Source organism: Poecile atricapillus, chromosome 2, assembly GCF_030490865.1.
Source record: "Poecile atricapillus isolate bPoeAtr1 chromosome 2, bPoeAtr1.hap1, whole genome shotgun sequence".
NCBI lineage: Eukaryota > Metazoa > Chordata > Aves > Passeriformes > Paridae > Poecile > Poecile atricapillus.
Genome location: NC_081250.1, coordinates 68,929,847 through 68,955,099, shown reverse-complemented (window position 1 = coordinate 68,955,099; position 25,253 = coordinate 68,929,847). Strand labels below are relative to the sequence as shown.

General features: G+C 40.4%; 1 protein-coding gene across 2 annotated transcripts in view; it reads left to right on the top strand.

Moving 5' to 3' along the window:
- Nucleotides 1-25,253, top strand: part of GMDS (GDP-mannose 4,6-dehydratase) — a 410,516-nt gene that overhangs the window by 337,103 nt on the left and 48,160 nt on the right. For both annotated transcript variants that reach the window (XM_058832047.1, XM_058832048.1), the window contains exon 9: nucleotides 200-296. In XM_058832047.1, coding sequence (XP_058688030.1) covers nucleotides 200-296 — 97 coding nt within the window. The remainder of the gene's footprint in view (nucleotides 1-199; nucleotides 297-25,253) is intronic.

Sequence of the window (25,253 nt, the reverse complement as noted above, 5' to 3'; positions counted from 1 at the left end):
ACCAAAACAAAGAGACTTCAAAAGCCATTGTTACTCTATTCAAGTCTAAACTCTCCCTTTGTTCCTTTAGCTAATGAGTTTATACTGTCCTGCAGGAAGAATTGACACCAGCCTCAAGTAAATGAAAGCAGGCCAAATGTTGGTAAGATCAGAGCACTAAAGTAATTATGGGTTGATTAAATGTTTATCTTCTTTACAGGTGGGAAGGGAAGAATGAAAATGAAGTGGGACGATGCAAAGAGACTGGCAAGATTCATGTGACAGTCAATCACAAGTACTACAGGCCAACTGAAGTGGTAAGAAAATGTCCTCTCATAGCTTTGCAAATGAATAATCCAATCACTCAGCCAATAAATTGCTGCATTTGGCCAGCAGTCTGTGAAAACGGCTTAATTGCACTCCCGCTGCCAGCTTTTAGAGCTCTAAATTAGCCTGCTTGTTGGCCCCTCACAGCCAGCTACCTGGGAAGGAGCAAGGAGCAGGCTGGAGGAGTGGGTGGCCCTCTCACAGAGACCTGCTCCTCTTTGGTCGCCCTCCCTGAGTGCGAGAGGTGGTGCTGAGGGGGCTAAAAGATCATCATGGGAAACAAGACAAAGCATGGAACAGCTCCTTGTGAGTGGGAATGTGATCATCTGTTCTCCAGCTGCAAGTAGGGAAAGCAGAAGAAGGTGGGCACTGATGGGCTTGATTATCAAGTACCACCTTCGGTGTTTCAGGGCAGGGTTTCAGTTCCAGCCACTGAGTATCCCTGTCCAGCTGACATCTCTGTGGGTGCTGCAAAACGCTGGTTTAGACGTGCTTGTGTGCTTTGCAGGGTCCCACTCAGCCAATGCTCATTTGCAGAACACATCTGTACTCCCAGGAATGTCTCAGTGAAATCTACCAGGGGTGCTAAAGCAGGCCATACTGCTGGCAGGACCAAAACCCGAACCGCTGTGCTTCAATCACCAAATGAGAATTCTGGGAGAGGGAAAAAACCAACAGTATTTCCAGGTCAGGTGGGATGGTGGCAGTGCACAGAGATGGTACAGGATGAAGCTTGGCTTCTGAACACAGGAAACAGTAGCCCCAATTGTGCTATGTGGGAGTGGGTATACCCAGGAGAGGATTTCTTCTCTCCTGGGGAAAGTGACACAAGCCCCACTGGCTGCTGACACAGCATCATCTGTCAGTGTGTCCATTCAGAAGAGCTGTGTGATTCAGACAAGGGGGTGACAAAAGAACCTTTGTGTTGTTGACACAGATTTCAGGGGTGGGAATGGGGGGCTGCATGTTTGGAAGAGGGCATGGGTTCTAAAACTTAAATTCGTGGGGAATAGATACTTTCATGTTACGTTGAAAAGGGACCTGTGTATCAGAATCAAATGCTAGGAAGTCATTAAGAGCTGTCTGTCATTCTGTGCTGTGGTAAGGTGTCAGGATGATAAGGAGGGCAGAGACAAAAGGACTTGCCAAACAGGAAAAGGACACTTGACCCAACAAGTCTGTGCTTTGTGAGACCCACTTTCCTGCTTTGTCATACCTCTTACTAACGAGTACATATTCATTCCTCAAAATTCATGATTAGTATGTGGCTCTTTGGAAGTCTTCACTGTACTTTCACATTATTCATGTGCTCAGATGTTTTCTACTGAAATAGTGCTACCCGTGGTCTTCTTCCTCTCTGTCCCTATTGGTCTCCCTCTGGGAACACAGTTTCTGGATTTTAAATTCAGCTCATTATACTTACTGTTTTGGGACAGTGCATAAGCACACATGCCTCAGGAATACTCATTATTTCTAGTGGCTCCATACATGAGAATAGAGAGGAATTCAGATACGGAGTGGAATGTGGACTTGAAATAGGACTGTGTATAACCACAGTAGATGTCTGGTGTTTATCTGAAATTACCTAGTGTCTCATAGGCTGCCTTCCCTCGAATGAGGGCTCCATCTCTATCTTCTAGTACCCCCATCTTGCCTTGCTTTTAATGCAGTCCCGACTTGGCTCCTGTGGAACTCAGGAAGGCTGTGAAGCTGCTCAAGCATGATCAAGGTAGAAGGACACAGTGAAGTACCTTTGTCTGAAGGAGCATGCAGAGGAACTAGGAGGGAATTCCTCTCTGAAGAGGTGTGATACCTTTTTTCTGCAATCACTTTCCTTTTTAGATCATCTCAGGATGGATACCCAGAATCACTTTCTCCTTTTTTTTTTTTTAATTCTAATTTGATTTCCATTCCTTGTCAAAGGCAGGCAAACTACTGTTTGTTTCATTTAGGCAATCACATCTGTACAATAAAAATACTAGACCAAAACCCAATCCATCACAAAAAAGCAAGGAAGAGCAATGAAATAACTAAAATGGACTGACAGCACGTGTCCCCTGCTGCCACTTTTACTAATATTGCTGAAGGCAAGAAAGCCTTAGGTTGACATTTTGGGAGGAGAGTTAGCCAGTTCAGTTAACAGGAATTCTGCTGTTGAATCACAGCTGACACAGAAAATCTGATGCTCAGATTCTCATGTCTTATTTGGAAACATTTCTGTCTGTCTGTCTCTCTAAAATTTAACATGGTATTCTGGAAATTGAAAATAAACATAATTTAATCTTGTGTACAGTCAGTTCTGACAGTGCCAATACATTCATTTGAAAACACATTTGTTTTCTTCAGTTAGTGATCCCTGGGGTCAAGGCCTCCCATTGAAAAGCTTAGCTGTACTGAAGAAGAAACCTTGAAATGTGAGACAGTCTTCTGGTCAAACTAAGTAGACCCTTTGAATGCCTTGGCTCTAAATCTCTTCACTCTGCTTTTGACTGCTGTGGGGCCCCTTGATATTTACTGGCCTTGGGAATTGTTCCTGCTAATGCTTCTAATGCCTGTCTCTCTCCTTCCTTCCCTGTGTCTTGCCAAATGCAAAACTATCAGTATCATTTCTTTCAGCTTTTATCAAATTCCTATCAGTATATTTTTTGACCCTTTTTTAAAATGTTTTTGGAGGCTAACCTGCTGCAAGGATTGGGGAAATACATTTTGTTTGTTCCTTTCTTAAAATCAACAGTTTTCACAGAAGCTTCATGGCAAATTCACGTTATATACTGAACTTGATACACTACGGAAGGTGCTTTCACTTATTTTGCAAGATTTTTAGGCACATGGCTAGAAAAGTCATGCTTTACATTCACCTTCTGCTCTAGGCATGTAAAGATCACTTTCCAGTACAGTTTACTCACCTGTAAATTGTAGGCACTTCAGAAATTATCTCACTACAATTATCTCACGATCAGAATGTTAATATTGAATGTAGGCAATTTATTGTATACTTGGATTTAAATAATCTATTTGGCATTACAAAAATAATGTTAAAATAATTTTAAATTTCTTTCAAAAGCAAAGCTGAAATGCAATGAGCTGCCTCAGTGAGTTGGAAACAAGCAGCCCTGCAGCACATAAGAACTCCATAATAGGTCTCTCAACCCCAGAAGTTGGATAATTTTTACAGAGTTGGGGTCTGTCTTTAATTTTCTTATCTTTCAGCAGGACAGTTACTATTAATTTGTATGCATTAATTTTCCCCCAAGAATTGCACAATTGCTTCTAATTAAATTTTGCCCATTAAGGTGTTTAAGTGCTTCTATTATTTTTGCATGGCAGATATTAAGCTAACAGTTTTATAGGAGTTTGCTTAATTTCACTGCTTTTTCCTGCAACAGTGAAGATTAACTCCTGGTCTCACTGGTCTGTCTTGTCATCACAGAACTTATAGTAATATCTCTCAGTTAGGATTTTATGTCACTGTTTGAAAGTGGAAAATAAAATAAGCCTTTCAACCATGTGTAGATGTTGTTTTTCTCTCTGAATCTAATATTCTGCATGTGATGCAGAGAATTCTTCCCCTTTCCTCCCACCTGTTTCTGCAGTTGTCCTACAGCTTGCCTGGAGTAGGAACTTCGGGTTGAATCTGTGCATCACATTCCATATGGGCTGGCATGGCTGTAACTCTTAGGATGTGCATGCATCATCAATGCAAATTTCCTTCCTTTAAGCAAGACTGGAGACTCTGTCACAGTGTGATGCTAATATTTAAGTGGTCATCTGACCTCTTACTATTCTTCTTCAAAAGAAAAAGGGCATGCTAACTTGCTAATGTCTTCCCTTGGTTATATGCCTTAAGCAATTTTTCTCCCAGTTCTTTCTAGCACTGATATAAATTAAATAAATTTCATATATATATATATGATTTCTTAAGTCTTATGTCTGTCACTTATATTAAATTCTGCATTTTTGCTTAACTGTGTTTGGCCTCAGTTACCCTTTTTCCTCCTCGGAATTAAGCAGGACGGCTTTAAATTTCAGTCTCTTCAGATGTTTTTTAAAAATTCAGCTCTATGTTTCCCATGTTTCATAGGATTCCAGTAAAAATTCCTTGGGGCATATCACATTCTCCCAAAGTCAGCTTTCTTAAAGTCAAAAACATTTCTGAACTCCTCTAAGTGTTCCTGCCCTAAAGAGCATTTAGAGTCTAATGAAACCATGATCACAAACCCCTAAATGCCCCACACTTCCACTTTAGTTTTCATACAAACTTCATTTCCTACTCTTGAGTTCAGAGCTGCCTGTGACTGTAAACTGTTGAGATATCTGAGTAAGGAAACATGTGCTTCCCTTCCTCAAGGATCTTTTTGCTCATCAATGTCAATATGTGGCCTTTATTAATACTTGTGAAAATGAAATGGGAGCATTCAAGGAAGAATAATCTTCAGATTATTTTCCTGTCTATTTTCCTCTAGCAGTCAGGTAAAGAGATTGTGAATTGTCATAAAACTGACAGCCTTCTCTTATCTCTTTTCTTTCCTCCTTCCTCTGAAAATGTATGTCAACATCTGAAAACTATTGCCTCTGCTGTCCTTAATTCTCCTCCACAGTGACTTTGCATCTGTCTCAGCCAAAATGTTTATATTGTTCCTTACTTTAATCTCAGCATTATCTCTGCATTGCTTTGCCATCCTCTTCCTTTTATTTGTCCCTCCTGCCAATAAAACCTGCAGTAGATTGTTTGTTTGTTTTAGTTAAGGCCTTACATATCAGGCATTCAGAGGTATCTCTGAAAATATACATGTCAAATTCAGCCAAGTAAAATAATGATTAGTAGTAACTTGTCTCTGTAGCATCTAAGAGGCACTTAACATATTTTAAATATTTCTCAACAAGCATGTGAAAAAGGGTTTGTAAAAAAATAACGTCACTGTGTTTCTTCCTCTGAAACATGTATGGCAGAGCAGACTTCATGGCCCAAGTAATATCATAAAGCAGCAGCAAAGTTGAGGGAGGGCCTGATGGCATTGTGTTCTGCTGTCCTTAGGGGATGCAACCATCCTTGAACAGCTAGCTTCCTACTTTTTTTATCTCAACCTGGTTTTGCTCTTCATGGTTCTTCCTTAGAAGAAAGGAAGATCACTATTGCTATCAAGTTTTCCTCTCAATATATGTCACTGGAGAAGCCTCAGCAGGCTCATGTCGAGTCTTGCTTTGTGTCTCATTTAATCCTCTTAACAGACTCTTAGCAGGAGCCCTAGCTTACCTACTTTCTAGTGGGAACAGATATGTGCCCCTCCAGCTCTCCCACACAAATTCTGACTTTTTGCTTCATAAGTAGCTCATTACATCAGTATTAGACTGGCACATCCAGTAAAGGAATCCCTCAGGACATCACTGCTCATACGCTGTGCTTTACTCAGTTGCTTCTCTTTGCATCATCCTGCTTCTCCTCTGCCGTGCCTACAACAAAACATTTCTCTGGCAGCTCCTGCAGCTGGCTCTGTTGTCCTTCCTTCACCACCTCTTTCCTTGCTGTCATTCCTGAGGTTTTGAAAGCAGCCATGTGTCATCTGTGACCTTCACATCTTCACTGATCTTCCTGAGACTCTCCGAGTCTGCTTTCCCATCCCCTAATGCCACAGCCATCTGGCAAGACTAGCCAGAGGAAGAGGGTGTCCTTACCTCCTGGGGTCTAGGTTGGAGTGCTTTTGCACTTTTTTGCACCTTGGGTGTTACACCGTATGTTCATCGACAGGACAAGTAGTTTTTCTTTGGAAGTGCTCAGACTGGCTGAAGAAATCTCTGACTGATTTTGGGCAATGCAATTTTCCATTCGGGGTGGGTAAAGAAATTGCAACCCCATTGAAAAGCTGGTGTGTAAAGATAAAGCTGTCATCCAGGCAGAAGGGTTGGTGGTTTTGATTCATTGCTCATTTTTCTAAATGCTGTTGACACATAGCAATTAGTGGCAATCTTGGATGTGACAGATCTGGGCTCAACTCCTGAAAACAGATTTTTAAATTAAACTTAGGTGACTGGAGGATTAAGGCTGAGGGAGAGGTGAATGAGGATAGAAAGCTGTCTACCTCCTTAATAAGACCCTACCTGATTCAGCCAGGCATCCAAGCAAGTGCTTCACTTCAAGGGCATGAATAGTTAATAGGGACAATTTCCATACTAGTAGCCAAGAGTGTGCTTACGTGCATTGCTGCATCTGAATATGAAGGAGAGCAATTTATCTGTAATGGGAATTGAGAAAGCCAGCTCAAACATCGTGGGCTCAGGAGGTGCCAGCTGATTATTCTCCTTTGTCTGCCCCATTGTACAGTGCCTGGGAGCAGAGATGCTGAAGTAGCTCAAGACACTTTCTTTTCAGGCTCTCTTAGGGTAACTTCACAGGCAAGAAGGAATTACACCAAGTTCATGCAGTTTGTTGTTTTAATCAACTTCTCCAGCCTGTAATTCTTCTCTGCCTTCCTAGCACTAGGGGGTCTTACTGCCACCTCTTCACTTGTTCATGTTTATTCATGCACAGAAAGTCTCTTTTTATCTCACCTCTTATCCCCTTGCCTCCCCCTTCTCTTGGCCTGCCATTTGGCCTCCTCCTCCCCCTTGTCTCTCTCTGTTGTCTCACCCTCATTTGGACCCTTGTTTTCTTATCACTGCCTATCCTATGCCTGTCCCAAACAAACACTCCAGCAGATGTGATGGGAAATGAAAAGCCTCTGAAGGGAAGTCTCGAGGGCGGGAGAGAGCCTGGAGTAGGCAAAATCCATGACAGAAGTCCACGCTCAGGCAGCACCAAGACACGTTTGTCACAACTGCTAAGTGTGCCCTCCTGCCAGGAGTCTCCACCACCTACAGCCTATTCCCCATTTTCTACGAGAGATCAGACATTCAAAAGAGCCAAATTGTGGTTCAGACCACATTTTGGAGTTTCCAGTGAGAGAGTGAGAGTGGCGGAGTGGCTCAGCACAAATCTGTTCCCATCAAGGTTTTCTGAAGACCTTGGTGTCAGAGGTGCTTGAGGTCACTTACACACCTGATTACTGTTCAGATTTAAACGTGGAAGCATGTCTGAAGATCTGTCTCTCTTTCAGATACTGTTTATTTTCTTTTACAATGGGATTTTAGAAGTCAAGCAACATGTTAACAATACTGTTCTCATTTTGACTGTATTTCCCACATCATTGTAACCTTTTATTTTGAGTGTGCTGTGCCAATTCAACCCTTGCAAGGGTTTCAGAATGGCAGCAGGGAACAGTAAATGACATGATTTATATGAAAATAAAAATGCCTTTTGAATACAGAGGATATGAAACAGAGGTAAGGTTTCCTTCAGCAAATCTGGAATTAAGGGCTAGTCTCATGTCTAATTTCTCCAGCCTTAGCCAGAGCTTGCTTGCCTTCAGCTGTTTGTATTTTATTTTATGAGTGAGTGGGTGTACAAAGGAAGATGACAGCCCCAGAGTGTTCATGTGTTTCATCTGAGAAGCCATGAGATGGTTGTAGTGTTGGCAATAGCAGTTTCTGCTGGGTTTGGGTCAGCAGAGGCCTTGACATCAGCCTTTTCAGCATGAGCTCCTCCAGTGAGGGGTTTGCTGAGGAAATAGGTGTCTTCAACCTGGGTATGCCATGGCACCTCATATTTTTCTTCTTGAAAGATAGTACTTCAAGCCACTCATTCTCAAAATCCTGTTCTACCTTTTGCAAAATATTTATCATTGTTACTTTGGTGCTGCTGGAGGTGTTATGAGAGTGAGTGCAGTTATGAGAGGGACAGTCTGGGCAATGTGAAAGGGCAATTTGGACGAGATTAGAAAACATGCATAAAGGCATAGCAAGTTCTTAGGAATGAGGGGGGTGTGGGGGTTTGTCTCCAAAAGCTTTCATTTCATGATTTTCCAGGTATTTCACAGTCCAAAAATGAGAGTAGGCATTATCGATTTCTTTTATTTCTTTTGTTATCTGAAGTTTATTTCCCTAGAAAATGTGGGAAAATGTTTTAACTTCATCTCTGGGGCAAAAAAAGTAAAAAAAAATATTCTGCTAAAAAAAAAAAAATAAAAATTGTTCCTTCAGTTTTTCTAAGAAAAGCCCAATTTGGAGGGAAGGAAGGCACTTTTCTAGGGGACTAATTTTTTAATTTAGTCCTAGAGGTCCTTGGTGTCCCCCAAAAAGTAAACAAAGAGTTTTTGTTCAGACTCATCCCTCTCCTTCACCACTTGCAGTTTCTCTCAAAAGGGAAAATTGTTGAAAGGAAGTGAAAGTTTGGAAATGGTTGTTTAAAAAAATAAACCTTCACGTTTCCCCTCTATCACCTCTAGAGTCATCATTTGTAAATTAACAACTTCATGAGGGAGGTATGAATAGATGGGACCTTTGCTATTATTGCTGCTCTGTGATGATGATGTTGAGGAGTGCTTCTTGAGTGATGTTCAGGATAACCTTTCATATATCTTCTTGTCTCATATTTGTATTCCAGAAAAAACTCATAGCAATGATTTGGATTGTATCAGAATTTAGAAACATTTTACACTTAATTTACTTAATTATTTTTTAGTATCCTTAATACTTCCCTTCTTAATACTTCCTTCAAGAAGAGCTTGTATGGTTGAATAGCAGGGGAAATTGAGCCCTGTAGATATAAACAACTTTTAAAAAATGAGGGGGGGTGGGGGCAGGGGAGGAGAAGTATTGTTGCTGAATAAAACCCAAGAAGAATTATCTCTGTGTCAAAAACATCTACAGTATTTGTCATGAACCAGGAAATGGATCTTCATGCCCATCTTGGATGTTCCCCAAATTGTCTGATGTCCCAGCTGGACGGGTGAAAGAGGAGACAGTAATTATCTGCAGAGCAGGAGAGACTTATGCTTTAAGAGCTTTATGCCTTGGATCAGCTGGAATTTTTGCTCCTTCCTCACATATAGTCTCTGAGCTCACCAAAGCAGACAATATGAAAAATATTAACAGGATTCAAGAAGACATTAGTAATAGATTAAGAGTGCATGTCTCACTTGTGAGACTTTCTCCATTTCTTTTTTTTCCTTTCAGTCAGAAAATTCTAAAGGTGAGTAGGTGAAGTCAATTTTAATAATTCACAGACAATAATACATCTAATTCTTGTTTGACAGAGCTAGTGTTTAAACTATTAGCATTGTCTGGCATAACATGAAACAGGATCAGTCACTCATCCCTTTGAAACCTCTAACCTGGCCTCATTTGAATTTCTTCCTTCCAGCTTTGCCAGTACATTTTAATAGTCTTCGTAGAGCTCTCAGCTGCCTTGTGACTTCAGAATTTATCTACCAGGTTGTGGTTAGGAGTAGAGTAAGACAGCACCATTCCTCGTCATGTTTTCATGTAAGCAATGACACAGAAACCTCAGTGCTACAGATAGCCATTGAAGTTCAAAACAGACCACTTGACTGCTGCAGAAAAATGGGTTTCTAAATCAGATATCCTTTTTGGAACACTGTTCTGTAATTTTTGAAAGCACTCTTACTTTTTTTATTTCCTCCAAATTGCTGAACTGGTACCACTTTGCAGTCATGCTTTTTATTGATTAGCCATAAGGGGAAAGGTGTAATAACAATAATATTAATAATTTTAAAAAAGGTTTAAAATAGAACACCTGCCTGTTTGTTTTGGTTTTTTTTTATATATAGTGGTCTGTGACAAGTTCATATTTATTATTCCCTACGTCTCTTACCGAGTTACTGGTTTCAGACCTTAGTTTTAAAAATTACTAGACTGGGTAACTAGGAGTTGAATTGATTTGTTCTTATTTTAATTCTGTTTGACTGATAAAATACTATGCTTCTATCTTCTGATTTTGGAAGCAAATTCATATTGAAGCTTTTTTACAATAACAAAGACTTTTCACAAAAGCAATTGGCTGCCACTATAGCTTTTCCTCAGATAACAGTTGTAAATTTCCAAACCTCTAATCTTTGGCAGCATCTTCCTCTTGATGCAAGTTTCTGTTTCCATGTGTTGGTGGAGATTAAAAAGTGGGTTATGAAGGTGAAATTGGAAACAGAGGAAATGTAAGGTTTTAGGAAAAGCTCAGGTAGGGCCAAGTTTGCTTTGTCCACTGTTTTTATAGCTACGAAACAAAGCCTGTTGGGGCCTCTTCTGATACTGCAATGTCACCACTGATCACACATTGTGACATTTGCTCCTCGCTTAATTCTTCTGTAGTGCTAATCCTATAAAATTACCACAGTCTTTTATCCTGCACATAGCTGGCTGAAAGGGCTTCCAGATGAGTATTCAAGGTAGTATTTAGGTATTATTCCTGACCTTCCTTTCTTGGTCTCCTCCCCAAGGTGCTTATTGGTATTATCTTTTTATTTTGCATACTTGTTAGCATTTGTTAGAAGCCTGGATGGCTTCTGGGCTTAAAATAAAGGCCAAAATTGACTGATGATGTGAATCCGAAGAGTGAGATAGCTCAGGTATTATAAACAAAAAGTTGGCATAATTAGAATATGACTAGCCCCATAGGTAAGCCACCCACCTCTATAATAATTCAATAGCTGTGTGGCATAAATAAATGAAAAGGCAAAGGGGACACAAGAGTAAAAACAAAAGCACAGGAAGGTGTGTTATTTACCAGAACAGAGATCCATGGCAGTAAAGACTTACGAGCACTTGCAGAACAGCCAAAGAGAGTTGGTGATGGATGTCAGTTTGTGTGCTGGAATGCTCACAAGGAGTATTCTTATTTTTGCCTTCTAGTATTAGCAACCACAATTAATTCTGTTTTGGCTTAACTGCTGAATGGAATTAAGGAAAAAATAAAAAAGACTGACTTCATTAAGATCTTAAACATGGCTTTATGAAGGATATCCTGCTCCAGAGTAATGCCTGAACAGTTATCTGTGGTACCCTTGAAAGCAAAGCTTGCTATGACTTAAAATACCATGAATGCAAACATCTGCATCCAGCAGCCACATCGGCTGGGATATACTTTCAGAGAAAGCAGGTTTTGGAGCTATGCTTTTTGGGTAAAAACTTCTGGGGAAATCCGTTCATATGTGCAGGTACATGAGAGCTTGTGTAGTTGCTGTGGATGTTGTAAGGATCAGCATTAAATACCAGAGCTCACCAAATGGCCATTCTGCACATTGGCATGCAGACAACTCGCGACTAACCAGGACTTTGAGCTGGGAGGGACCATTCAGAAATGTGACAAAGTGGTTGGAGTCGTTGTTGCTTTTGGCTGGGACTACCAAGTATCCTATTTATCACGGAAAGAGGAAAGGGCCTGCTGAAGTGGTATGGGGAATGTCATCAATAACTCTTTTTCCACACACCAACCAATGAATGCCAGTGGCAGCCTAGAGACAGAAGAAAATAAGCACATTAGATGTGAATACTCCTTGGTTTGTGTACCATTTTTTCCCTTGTTTCTGTCTACTTTTTTTTCTGTGAAGCCTGCAGAATCCAGGTTGTCCCTCAATGTGTTCTTTAACTGCCAACAACTCAGAGAGACACTGCAGAGCAAAACCTCAAAGCCTCTACAGTGTCCTCAAACACCAGGCGATATGAAGGCTTTCTCAGGGTTCCTGGGTAACCTGTCAAAGACAGCCCAGGAGATTGGTATGCTCCAGTAGAGGTATCACACCTGTGTGCCACTTCCAAAAGCCATATGAAGATTCCTAAGGCACAGAATTTAACTTTATACCAAGCTCCTCTACAGGAAAACGTTCACTTTGGATCAGAGTTTAAAGTGAGTGAATATCCAGTTAGAATTTTTTGCATTTCCCTTTTATTCATTGCTATCAACTCACCATATTTTTACATTCTCATAAAAAGAGTCCATCCAACCAATTACAGTGATCTATGTAGAAATGCACCTTGAAGAAAAGCATTCTGTTGATGTAAATTATTTTAAGTGGGACTTTGGCTATTAGAGAAATTCCTGAATAAGGAAAGGGAAGGTTAGACATCTCTGTAAGGATACCAGTTTAAACTGTAATCCTAATGGGAAGAGATGACTTGACAATGCAGTGGTGGAAGTAAACAGACTCTGTGAAAAGGGTGTTGACAAGCAGTGATTTTTGGGAAGCCTCCAAACAGAGTCCAGGATACTCCAGACTCTGACTTTAGGGATTTAGGCAATATAAAAATTATTATTATTAAAAAAAAAAAAAAAAAAGGCAACTCAAACATTAACATCATCTGTGCCTGCAGCTTTTTTTGTTTTTCTTCTTTTTTCACATATTTTTTTTCTATTAAACATTTCCAGAAACATTGTACAGTTAAGCCTGGCACTGTGAAAAGGACTAATATCCTCTTTTGATAAACTCTTCCTGTGTTGCTTTTGTGTCAAATTGAGTATATTTCAGCTTTACATTTATGCTTCTTCAAAAGAATAGAATATGTAGGGCCTTGAGCCTGACAGACCTCACGTGGACCTGAACTGAAATAATCCCATTGAGCATCATGTTGCTGAATATGAAGTGGCCTTGAATATTCTCATGGCCTTAGGCATAGATACAGAGATGGCTCCCTCCAAAACCAAGTTCCAGGCATGCTGACAAAATAATTTCCTCATGTCCCATACAGTGTTTTGCTTTGGGTTGTTCACATATCCCAAATTAATTTTTATTTTGCCTAAAAAGGTGGTGCTTTGTGGAGCAGCAGCTTGCAAGCATCCTGTTTTTTTGCTTCTCCTTTTCCCCCTCTACAAAATATCCCAGTGACTGCTGCTGCAAAGAAAGCAGATTCCTCTTTCTTTACACTCAGATCCCTCCTGAAAACTCTCCTGCTGCCTTCAAAAATCAGTGCATACTAGTAATGTGCAGTGACTTCTTGAGTATCTTGATGACCACTGTTGTGTGTTGTTGTCTTCTCACGCTGTGTCTCTATTTATTTGTGCTCCATTTCCTGTACTGTGGTCATGGGAATGCAACTTGGCCTAATGATTTAGGCTGAGCAAAGGAGAAAAACCTAGTCACAGTAGCATGAAATGCTTCAGTGCAGCAGAAACAGGGTAAATTAGCTTACATAAAAGCCAGTTTGTCATGGTAGCAGTATGACTTCATGTTGTTAGCTGGTTCAGTAATGTGCAGCATGGCCTTGGATTATGAACATTTTGTGCAGGAAAATTTCTTTTGGTTCTGATTTCCAGCACAGCTAGAGCAGGAAGATCCTGGGTGATGGCAGAGGTTTTCAGACACAGGCTGTAATAATCACCATTTCTTTGAAAAGATTTAAAGAAACATATGTGGGAAGCTATTTATTACATCTGTTAAGATTCTGCCCCATAAATGCTGACTTCCACCTGCATGCAAACGCTGAAGGAAGCATACCAAGCCTAGATCGGTGTCTGGAAAACAAGACAGCTTTTCAGTGCCCTGGGACCCAAGGAGCTCGTCCTCTTGCTGGAAATTCTTTGGATACCATCTTTAAATGTTTTACAGTATTTTTATTAGTACTTTCCACTCTTTGGTGGATCAATGGAAGCCTGTTCTGAAATTTTAGGCACTTCTTTCTTTGCATTAGCGTTTCAAATTAATGGTCTGCAACTGTAAACTTACATATTTGTACTGACACATTTTTTAAATATAAAGCTCTCATGTTCCTGCAGTAAAGGAAGATCCAAAGAAAATGAGAATATCTGGCACTCCAGTCTCCACTATCAGCTCATTAGCCAATTCTGCAAATTTATTCTTCATGTGGAAAAAATGTTGTGACGTAGTGGCTTGTTGGCTGTATCATACAAGTGTTACACTGGTAACTCTGTTACTAAAAATTTCAAACCAGTGCATGTTTTCAGCAGTTGCCAAGTATCTTCAGGAGCAGTCCTGGTGGCATACTTTAGTAACACATATATAGATTCAAAATGCTGGAAATGTTGTAGGCAGTAAATTTGATTTCATCCAGCCCTTATATGGATTGTATAGTACCTTTTTCGTCTTTCAAAAAGATGCAATGAGAATCATATAATAGAATCATAGAATATCCTGAGTTTGGTGGGACCACAAGGGCCATCAAAGTCCAACTCCTGGCCCTACACAGGACACCCCAAGAGTCACACAATGTACCTCAGGGCATTTTCCAAACACTTCTTGAACTCTGCCAGGCTGGTGCTGTGACCACTTCCCTGGGGAGCCTGTTCCAGTGTCCAGCCACCCTCTGGGTGAAGAGCATTTTCCTGATATCAAACCTGAACCTCCCCCAGTTCAGCTTCAGGTCATTCCCTCGGGTTCTGTCACTGGCCATTGCAGAGAAGAGATCAGCATCTGCTCCTCCTCTTCCCCTTGTGAGGAAGCTGTAGACTGCAGTGAGATCTCCCCTCAACCTTCTCTTCTCCAGGATGAACAGGTGAAATGACCTCAGGTGCTCCTCATAAGGCTTCCCCTCCAGACCCTTCACCATCCTCATGCCATCCTTGGGAGGCTTTCTAATAGCTTTACATCCTTCAAATATTGTGGCACCCAGAACTGCCCCCAGCACTGGAGGTGAGGCCGCCCCAGCTCAGAGCAGAGCAGGACAATCCCCTCCCGTGCCCAGCTGGCCATGCTGTGCCTGATGTCCCCCAGGATAGGGCTGCCCCTCCTGGCTGCCAGGGCACTGCTGGCTCATGTTCAACTTGCCTTTGACCAGGACATCCAGGTCCCTTTCCATGGCACTGCTGTCCAGCCTCTGGTTCCCCAATTTGTACATCAAGTACCTAATAGATCCAAATATATCTATCTTGTAGTTTTCTACTAAAAATTGAAAATTTATGATAAGGATCAGTTTGTCATGGATTTGCTATGACCCTTGAAGAGTTTTATATGATTTCTGATTCTACAGACTCAGAAAGCTTTGTGCAGGGAGCTGGGAACTCATTTTCATTTAAACTGTAACCTTCCTATATTTCTACAAGAAAATGGGCTTTACAGAGGAAGTTTATTATTACCAAACTACTTCAGTGAAGGCTTAGGTATCAGCTTATTTCTGCTAATGGCAATGTCATATGGAGACTGTGCAGTATTTTTGCAGGGCTGAGGCTTGTCTCCCATACTGTTTCTTTTCAGTATGTGTTGGTGCACTGGATGACTTATACCCCCCAGTTGAGATACACTGTCTTCATACTTTTTTATTCCCCCTACACTTACACTTAATTCTCTGCATTTTGGTCATCTAATCACCCATTTTCCAATAGCATCATTAGTCATTCCACTATTTTCCTTCCTTTTACCTGCCTGTCTGTTATCAGTCCTTTTTAAATGTATTTAGACATTGCATTTTTACTGTTACATCTTTTCAGAGCTAAAACACTTCTGTTTTACTTAATGCTTTTTTCTTCTCAAAAGAAATATGAGACTCTTTCCCCAGAACACTAACTCCTCACTTCTGTTTCTCCCCAGCACCTATACTGCTCTCTCTTTTTGCTGCCCAGCTACCTGAACACACAAGCGCCTTCTCAATCCTTTTGCAGAAACAGAACTTCAGGTTTTATTCCAGGAGATGCCTTTTAAAAACATCTCCAAGAATCCCAGAGCAAAAACAAAAGAAGCACATGCCTGGAAATACTCTACTGGTAAAAAGAAGGAAAAGATACAGCTTCTTGGTGTAGGTTGTTGTTGGGTTTTTTTTCCCAGATATTGGTAAGTAAGTGAAACAGAACTTGATTTGGTGTTCATTCTTGATGAAATGCATGTGTTGTGCACATACATGTGCTTTCTCTCTCTTTCTTCTCTGTTTAAATCCCATTTAAACAGTGCTCAGTGACTGCTGGGAGTTGTAATCCATGTGCAACTCTGTCATGAGGCAAACACCAGCTGGAGGGACGGCTCTACAGCCTGCAACCAGTTGAGTTGCTGAGGAGTCATAAAAGAGGGAAAAAGAGGTTCATGAGAACTCAAACAGTGCCTTTTGGAAAGTGTTTCTTACACTCTCTTAAGAGCTACAAAGTCTGTATCTTTTACAGTTTCTTGTGCTTAGCCAGGGACAAGATTACAAAACAGAAAATGACAGAACTTCACAGCCAAATTGGTACTTTCACAGTTTTGTTTGACAAGATATTTCACACAACTTCAGAGTAGACTGAAAGCACCTATAAAAAACTGCTGTTTACTACATAGAAAGAAAAACAAATTTATTTATTTGTTTGTTTGTTTGTTTATTAATTTATTTATTATTATGATTATTTTTATTGAAGGAAACTTTTTTTCCCCTGACAGAATTATGAACAGTCATGAATATTTCTATTTGGTCCTTTACTCCTGGTAGATGTTTTCATTAGCCATCTCTAAAGTCCCAGTTTGGGTGTATTTGTAGAAGGTTAGCTGAAGAAACACAGATGTTTGGAAGTTTACCATTCTTTTAATTAAATAACGTGTTAGGGTATATTTATAGCTTTGCTGATTCAGAGCCATAGGTTAACAACTCTTGTACTCCAATACTATTGAGTAATTGCCCAGAGCACTATCCTAACACTTCTGTAAAACAAAGCACTAGGGACTGTTAGTGTAGAAAACTGCAGAATTTTATAAGGGATTTTTACCAGGGAGCACTATTAAAAATAAATACCTCTATTTATGGGTGTTGGCTAATGAGTGGAACATTAGAAAAAGATGCTAAGTAGTGATAGCTTCGGCAATAGAAATTACAAATGACAGCAGATATTCGTGAGTGGTGAAGATATCATCATTGCTATTACTGAACTTCATGCCTGGTTTCCTTGGTGTTGTGCTCAAAAATAGCAAAGTAATTTATACCTGTGCTGTAGAAGAGCAGATCTTGAGAATGTTTGATGATAGCATTATTTAGAACAAATATTCTGGCTACAAGCATATTTGGACTTGGGGATCTCCAAATTAAGTTCATCCCACCCTTCCTGCTTGTAATTATTGGCCAAGGCAGCAAAGGTTAGTGAAATGAGAACCTTAGGAACTGCTTCTAGTGGAGAATGGGACTGCAGCCTTACAAGCAGCTACGTCCTCTTATATGAACATATGTTGAATTGAAGTGGTTGTAAGTTGTAGGCTGTGAAACTGATCTCTGAACACTTGACATACACTGCAAATGGAGCCATTCGCTCTTCAGGTGAAATTGATTTAAATGTACTGTGGTGCTGGTGCCTGTTGTAGACCATCTTGCAGCATACAGTGGTCAGAGAGGTAAAGTGTGGAAACATTCAGCCAGGTGGAGTTGAAATCCTGGCCACAGCCTTCAGTAGCTGATGAGACCCCAGGTTTCATTTGCATGGTGTGTTTTCACAAAAGGGATCCTATTTCCTGGAGAGTGGATGTGTTCAACAAAATGCTTTATGCCCCTCAGTGAGGGTTTTTGATGGGATGACTGCAAGGAGAGGGAATGGTAATTCCACCCTAAGTCTGGGCAGCGTAAGAATGGGAATTACAGTTACAATTATTTTTTTTTTTTTGTTTTGGTAATTTAAAGAAACACACACCCACGCATATGTACACACTCTGTCCTGTCCTGTCAGTTTGGAAACCTTTGTCTCCTTCCCTCTGCTTTTTCTCTGATGAAATTCTGTGATTAGAAGGCCTTGTGCTGCAGCTCCATTGCCACTCAGATGCTTTCACTTATTTGCTTATCACTTATTTGTGATCGTGAAGAAAGTCAGCTTTGAAGGAAAAAAAAAACAGTGATACCATGCTTAATTCACTCCCAAACTCAGTCCCACATTAATAGCTGAATCACACTACTATTAGATAGAGGGACACTGTAGGCAGTTCCCTGGGATCTTGAGTCCTGATTCAGGGTAGAATTTGTGAGTGAGGCATCCCCTCCAGGGTTACTCACAGAGGAAGGAAGGGATGGCCGGTGTCTTGGCCCGCAGGCTTGAAATTCCTGCCAACAAAGCTGGAGCTCTATGAAAAGGTCTGCAGTTCAGCAGTGTTGTGGTATAAATACACCTCTGCAGCCAGGAGCAGTGGAAAGACACGGACACTGAGGGAAGGCTTAGTTTAGCTGTAAATGTTCATCCTCTGGAAAACAAGTGTTTTCTTTCACCAGTCATACCCAGTTCAAAGGTACTTAATATAAGCATCTAAGAAATGACCTCAGTTCTGCAAACCAGCTAACACTGACTGACAAGCATTGTTGACATAATAAAGAAAAGTAGTATATTTACTGCAAGTAACGTCGTCCAAGCATAATTGTCTTCAGCAGTGGCTGAGGGGGCAACTAAGGAACATTCAATTTCCTTCAGACAAAATGCTGGTCTTTTATTTGGAGGTGCTATGAGCAGAGAATAACAAATTTTACTTAACTGACACAAAATAGTAAAAGTACAAAATTTTGCATGTGTTCGGTGGCAGTTCTGACCACAGGCTGGAGAACTGTGACATCTGTGCAGCCAAGCAGAAGAGCCATTGTACACTTAAAGATTAAACTGAAAATTTTTAGTGTCCAAGTTGCTTGCATTTTGAGGTGAAAGGTTTAATTGGTCTCCAAAATAAAAGTTTGAAAATAAAAGTTTTTCTTTGGAAAAACATAACAATAATCATTGCTTCAGCAAGATTTTCAACTTAAGAAGCTTTTTGTGACTTTAAGTTCTGTGTTTTCAGTCCTAAGCTCTTGATCTAGGATTGGTGTTATATAACACACATTATGCTTGGTTTCCTAAAAAAGTTTTTATTAAGTTACTGTGCTCTTTGCAATCTTGGAAACTTTTTAATTCTCGCTTTACACTTCAGAGTTCACAGTTATCTCCGTGTGCAATGCAAACACTGGCTGTAAAATGAGCAAAGTAAAACACCTCCCTGCAATTAAGAAAGGGGGTGGTTTCCTCAGTGGAAATAATCTGCATTGGCCATAGCAAGAGCTACAACTCAGCATCTCATTTAACACTTCAGATTGTCTTTGCATATGTGGGCTAGAGTCCAACAGCTTTAGGAAATCCTTGGTGGATAGTAATCTGGAGCACAAAAAGCAGAAGTCATACTTCAACACAATTGATAGCCTCTACTTACTAGCAGTCTTTGGGCTCAATTATCATGGAGATGCAATTAACTGTCTTTCACAGAGAGGGTGGGTCCTTCCAGATCCAGGAGGAGAGGTCACAGATGGGGCGGTGTGGTTATGTGGTTAAGGGTAATTTGGCTTGCTCAGAAAAAGGTCCAGACTCCGGGCACTTAGGCTGAACACACGCAAAGCCAGACCAGACAGCAAGAAATGCCATGTACCACCAGCCTGCCACATCTGCCACCAGGCATGACCCATCCAGACTGCAGATTCAGGATTTTTTTCCCTTTTTTTTTCTTTCTTCCTGTGTTTTCTGTCAAGCAAGTAGCTTTGACTTGCATCTCTGACTCGCCCTGAGGAAAGGGACACAATCAAGTGGGCAGTCTTTAGTCTTGTTGACTCTGTGGAAAGGAAATAGATTATAATCTTTCCTCCAGGTATTTGTTGTGCTGAATTCCCTCAATGGGCTCTCAAGTATTTTATTATGCATTTCATGGGGCTCCTCAAGCTATAAGCTACAAAGTGGGAGTGGGTTTCATTATCAAATCTGTGATTAGTGCCATGTCCAAAATGTGAAATAGCTGAATTAATAATTTGTTTACATGTCTGAGACAAAGCAAATAGAGACAGTCACTTCTTGTTGGGAAAACATGCTTTCTTGGCAGAGCTTAACATAGATGTTTCCAGCAGAATCTTCTCTCTTTTGAGTCTGTCTAGTGTAGGAAGAGAAGTGTTAGCTTTCCAGTTCAGTTTGAGATTTGACAATGCCCAAGGGAAGGGATGCGTCAGTTTTAAGGAATCCCCCACGCCCCACAAAACTTGGAAATTTTACATTTATAACATCATGTCTGCCTTGAGGAGGGAAAATGTTGTTATCACTATTAACCTTTACTAGTTCTTTGTATTATTTTCAGATGGGCATATTTAACTCAAAAGCCAGCTTGGCTACCGCTCTGCATCAATTTTTAGCATTATATGGACAACAGCATTTAAGTACCACCTTATGTATAAATAAAGTACAATCAAGTTTTGAAGAAATATGAGGATCATTCACTGCTATTAATGGCTGTACCTTCATTGACTTGTTTTTCAATGCAGCTTTAAAGGCAGGCATAAGGATTTGGGACAGTTTTGTTGACACAGCCCATTCAGAGCTTCTCTTCCTGGAAAATATTCACAAACTGAGCAAGCTTTGTGAAGCTTGTCATTAAACACTTCATGCCTCCTCCCAGTTGCACAAATGTCGCTTGGTAGTATTGGATGTTCTGTCCTTGCAATTTCAGACATCAATTTCTTCCACATTTACCACTTTTTTTTTTTTTTTGTCACTTCTAATCAAACTAGTGCACTTGGCATCCAAAGTAACCATGGGATGATGGAGATTGCCACAGCTACAGTCACAGGCATTTGCTTTTCATACTTTGTGGAACAGATTCTGAAGTGAGAGCTCAGTCTGTCCCCCTGTAATTCAGTGTGTTGTGTTGCATCCACTGTGTCCTTTATGTTTTGTGATTTCTTGTCTTGAAGTCCTGGCCTGCAGAGACCAATGCTGACCTGCACCCTTGCACTGCATGTTTTAATTTCTGCCTGGTGCAAAGCAGGCGCAGGCAAGTGGCAGTCTAAGCAGTGACACAAAGTCCCAGGCAGGACTCAGATGGAGTCTTAATGAAATTGCACTAATGAAGTGCTGCCATTCTGTGAAGACAGTACTTTTCCAGTGCTGGATTGAGCACCAAGTAGAACTGGATTAGTGGAAAAAAATTTAATAGTTTTACCTCCTCTCTTCTCCTTCAAAAGCCACTGTATTCTGAGTGGTATAGGCATTGTAGACTTGCAGAAGTCTAAAGTCATTTTGAAAGCAAGGAGGAGAGCAGCATAGCTGTTGCTTGATTTTGGAGGAACATGTTCTCAGCATTTCTAGATGTAGAAAATTCCTTGAAAAATCCCAGCAGATTAATATTTTCCTGTCTGGTGAATCTGGCATAGAAACTAAGATCTGGGAATAAGGATCAGTTTTAAAATTTTACAGATCATGAGAAATCAAACCAGAGGAATGTCACTAATTCATTTCATGAGGTGTTCATCTCTGTACTGCCAGAAGAGTAACTGCTATATTTAAATGAGCAGCAGCTCTTCAGCCAAAAAAACAGCAGATAGTCCCTACTCATTAGTTAGCTAAGCTTCATTTCTCCCTCCCACTCCCTTCTATCATATCTCTGGTGGCACAAAGCCCATTGTAAAATTGAAAGTTGCTTTTCATATGGCTAAGCTGCACTGAAGGAGTAGCATCAAATGTTTTTCGCACATTTTGTTTTTGTCACTAAGATGTATTTAAAGGGTAGATAATTTCTATCCCTGCTGGCCCCTGCTGCTTTAATACAATTATTTCTCTAAATGTGCTAATAGGCTCAGATTTTCAGTTTACAAAATGCGTTTTCAGCCTAAAGTGCTGTTCAAGAAGCAACACAAATTTCAACAAAGAAAATTAAGACACTGCTTTCCTTGAACTGTAGTGTGCTGGCAAATTCAGATCTGATTGCAGCAGGGGGCTCTGACTGTGAGTGCTGGTGTGTTTAACACCACCAGCATTAACACCAGCAGCACCAGTTGCACCAGAAGGTGCAACCAAACACATTTGCTTCCGAGTGCCATGCTTGCCATTCAGTTGCCATGTATGTAAGCCATTCATCTCTCCCACAGCTCTGCTGTGATTTTCAATGCAATGTGGCCTTTCCTTGGCAGCTTCACTTTATCACTTGAAGAACCAGAATGTTAAAGAAACCCTGTGAAAATCCATGTAAAGAGATGACTTCATAAGCTAACTTGGCCAGTACGTCTGTACATGAGCAGCCTTGCTGAACTCAAAGCAGATTGTGGGCATCCATAAGGGCAGAAGAGCTCTAGGGCTTGTAAGCAGCAAGGTTGACTAGAACTGAGACTTACAGGTAAGGGATTCCCTTTTCTAGCACCATTTTGCAACTCTCTTGAGGTGGTATCATGAGCACAGTGAAAAACTATGAGTTGCAAAAGTTTGCAATTGCTGTTTGCAGACTAATGGAGAGAATCTGTTTTATGACAAGGTAGAAGAAAGCAAATCCAGACAGTGGACAAAGGGAAGGCATCTTTGCTGGTGCTTGTCATAGAAGGTCATATTAGTTAAGAAGCTGCCCAGGTTGAAGCCTCAGAAAGTCTGTCCTGAATGTCCCAAGTAAGTAGAATCATAGACTTATTTAGATTGGAAAGGACCCTTAAGATCATCCAGTCCAACCATTAGCCTGATACTACTAAGTCCACCACAGAAAATTAGATCTTAGACATGTAAATTCTGTTGAAAAATATTTGGGAATCAGGAACTTTTGTGAGTGGTGAGGACCACTGTGGAAGCAGAGGTTTCATTCCAAATATGCGTTCTAAGCATTGGATTTTGGTCTGTGCTTAAGCCAATCCATGGAAGTGCACATACTGTTGCCAGGATGAAATGGTTGGTTGAGTAAAATGATGTTTCACTTACTGGCTGAGCTTAGGAAAACATCTGAAGAAAGTGGGAGCAGAGTGACTATCTGCTAAAAAGAGACTGATAGACTTGAACTCAAGGCTCCCCCTCCTTTCCTTTTTTTGTTCTATACCAGTGCATCTGATGCTATTCATGTTAAATGTTCTCAGACTGTGTGGCTTCTTCTTACAAAAATATATTATGCAAGTATATATGTACAGCATATGTAGGTATTTCACCTACCAAAATATTTTTTCTCTTTTTTATAGCAGTGCTTAATGTGCAGATATTTACCCCCAAGGAATTCTTGTTGCATTTGGTGTTGTAAAGTCAGAGGAGCTGCAGCTGTTTTGTAGACTTGGATTGCATTCGTTGATGGTAAAGAGCAATTGTTTACCATAATCTCTTTTTTCTTTTATCTGTACCTCTCCACTGTATTTTCTTTTTGTGTATGTGTCCTTCACAACTTTTCCAACTTTGCTGATCCTAGCATAGAAGTACTTTTGCTGTATGCTGTTTCTTTCCAGCAGATATGCTAGCATGGTTTCTTTGGCTTAGTACTTTACAGGTCTGAATCCTGGTCTTGGAATTTCAGGCACTTAAAGGCTTTAATTCCCTTCTTCCATCTCGTTTGTATCCACCTAAAACAGGGTATGATCAAACTCCACATATTTCCCTCTCACTTTCTGACTCACTGGTATATATTTATACCTGAGTTTCTCAGCAGATTTAAAATAACAGCTTTTATTTATGGACATCCTGTCCTTACTTTTTTTTTTTCTTTTTTTTTTCCCCAAAATGATGCAATAGTAAGTATTGGCAGTTTTAGCATTTCACTTGTATGAAGGTTCCTTTATTTTTATTTGTATCTTCTAAGCACCAGCATACAAGCATTGTGCAGATCCATTTAGTTTTCAGGGTAAACTGATTTACTCTGATAATGAAGAGATGTCACATCAATCTGAAGTACAAACCATTAATTTCTGGTAAATATATGTGTATAGGCATATATATGCCTATATTTTTACACTCTTAATGAGCTAAAATTTGCTAGCCAAGATGTTTTATTCTTTATTTCAGAAACATTATTGTTTTTTTACCCTGGAATAAGTAAATCCTGTTTATGTCCCAGTAAATCTTCTACTGGTCACAGTCTACAAAAGTGCTTGTTTATAGTACACAAAATTTGGATCACTTCCTCTTGTCTTTTCCCTTGCTAAGTATGTCTGCCCAGACTAATTTAAACTTACAGAGGATCATCAAGTGAACCACATTTACCAATATGACTGTCCCCATGGGGAAATCTGGTAAATGTTGCAATGCCTCAAGAAATGCTGAACAAAGTAGTCAGTAAGCAACATCTTCAGGGTCTGTCCTGCTTATTTCAGGCACATTTGCTTAATGATTCCACAAAAACATGATCTAATGCTTTGGTTGTCACAGGTCTCTGAGCCTTTGGCTTTATGACAATTTTTATATAGTTCATATGTGGTGGAAGAACAACACTACTGGTGACTGGCCAGGTTTGAGCCACAGCTCTGCAGCAGGAGTGGAGCCTAGCATTCCTTGGGGAAAGGAGACAGAGGTCTCTGAGAGTGGCTGAGTCCACTGAGGTGCAGAGGAGCAGGGGGACAGCTGCTGAATTCAAGTATCATCTCTGCTTGGGCTCACATTTACGGGTATTTTTCCATCCGGGGACTATATCCTCACTGCAAAAGATGTCCTACATATCATATTTATAAATGTGTATAAACACAATATATGCATCAGTAGAGGGAGAGAGAGACATAAATATATACATATGTGTGTGCATCTATATATGTAAATATATGTATGTATTATACACACAAAACTTAAGTATACATTAACCAAGATAAGCTGTGTTTGCCAGTGCTTTAATCTCAGTGGGAGACTGTTATTGCTGGAGTCAGACTCTTGAGCACCAGCTGAGGATAGGAAACGAGATTCAGGCATGCAGGGTGTGGGAGGAATCTCTCTTTGTCTATTCCCCCTTATTTTGTTTCAGAGTATGTACACAAATAACATTCACATGTGGCCACGAGTGATGTAATGCATGCAACTGGCTCCAAAAGAAGCTTCTCTTGTGAGCATAGCCCCTTCAGAGCATGTATCACTTTATACTGCTATTAAATAATGTGTTGCCACGCCACAAGGTAATAGGAATCATTTGAGAATGCATCTTTTTTTTTCTGCAAGAAGTTTGAAATCTATTTGCATCTTTACCATCCTATTAGTTTACATGTATAGAGGAGGCTGCTTCTGTCTGTATGTGGCTGTACATGTGCACATACAGAGGCATGAGACAAATTTCTGACTTGCCAGATGTTTGTGTTTTAATCTGTTTTCATTGTCTTTACCTTTTACTCGGAATACCAGCAGTCTGTGGCACATCGATGCTGCTGTCTGTAGCTTGATCATCAGGTTAGTGCTGTGATTTCCTGTCTCAGGAGTCTGTGGCTGCAGGGCACAGAAAGCACTGTAAAGCCTGTTTTCTTGCAAACAA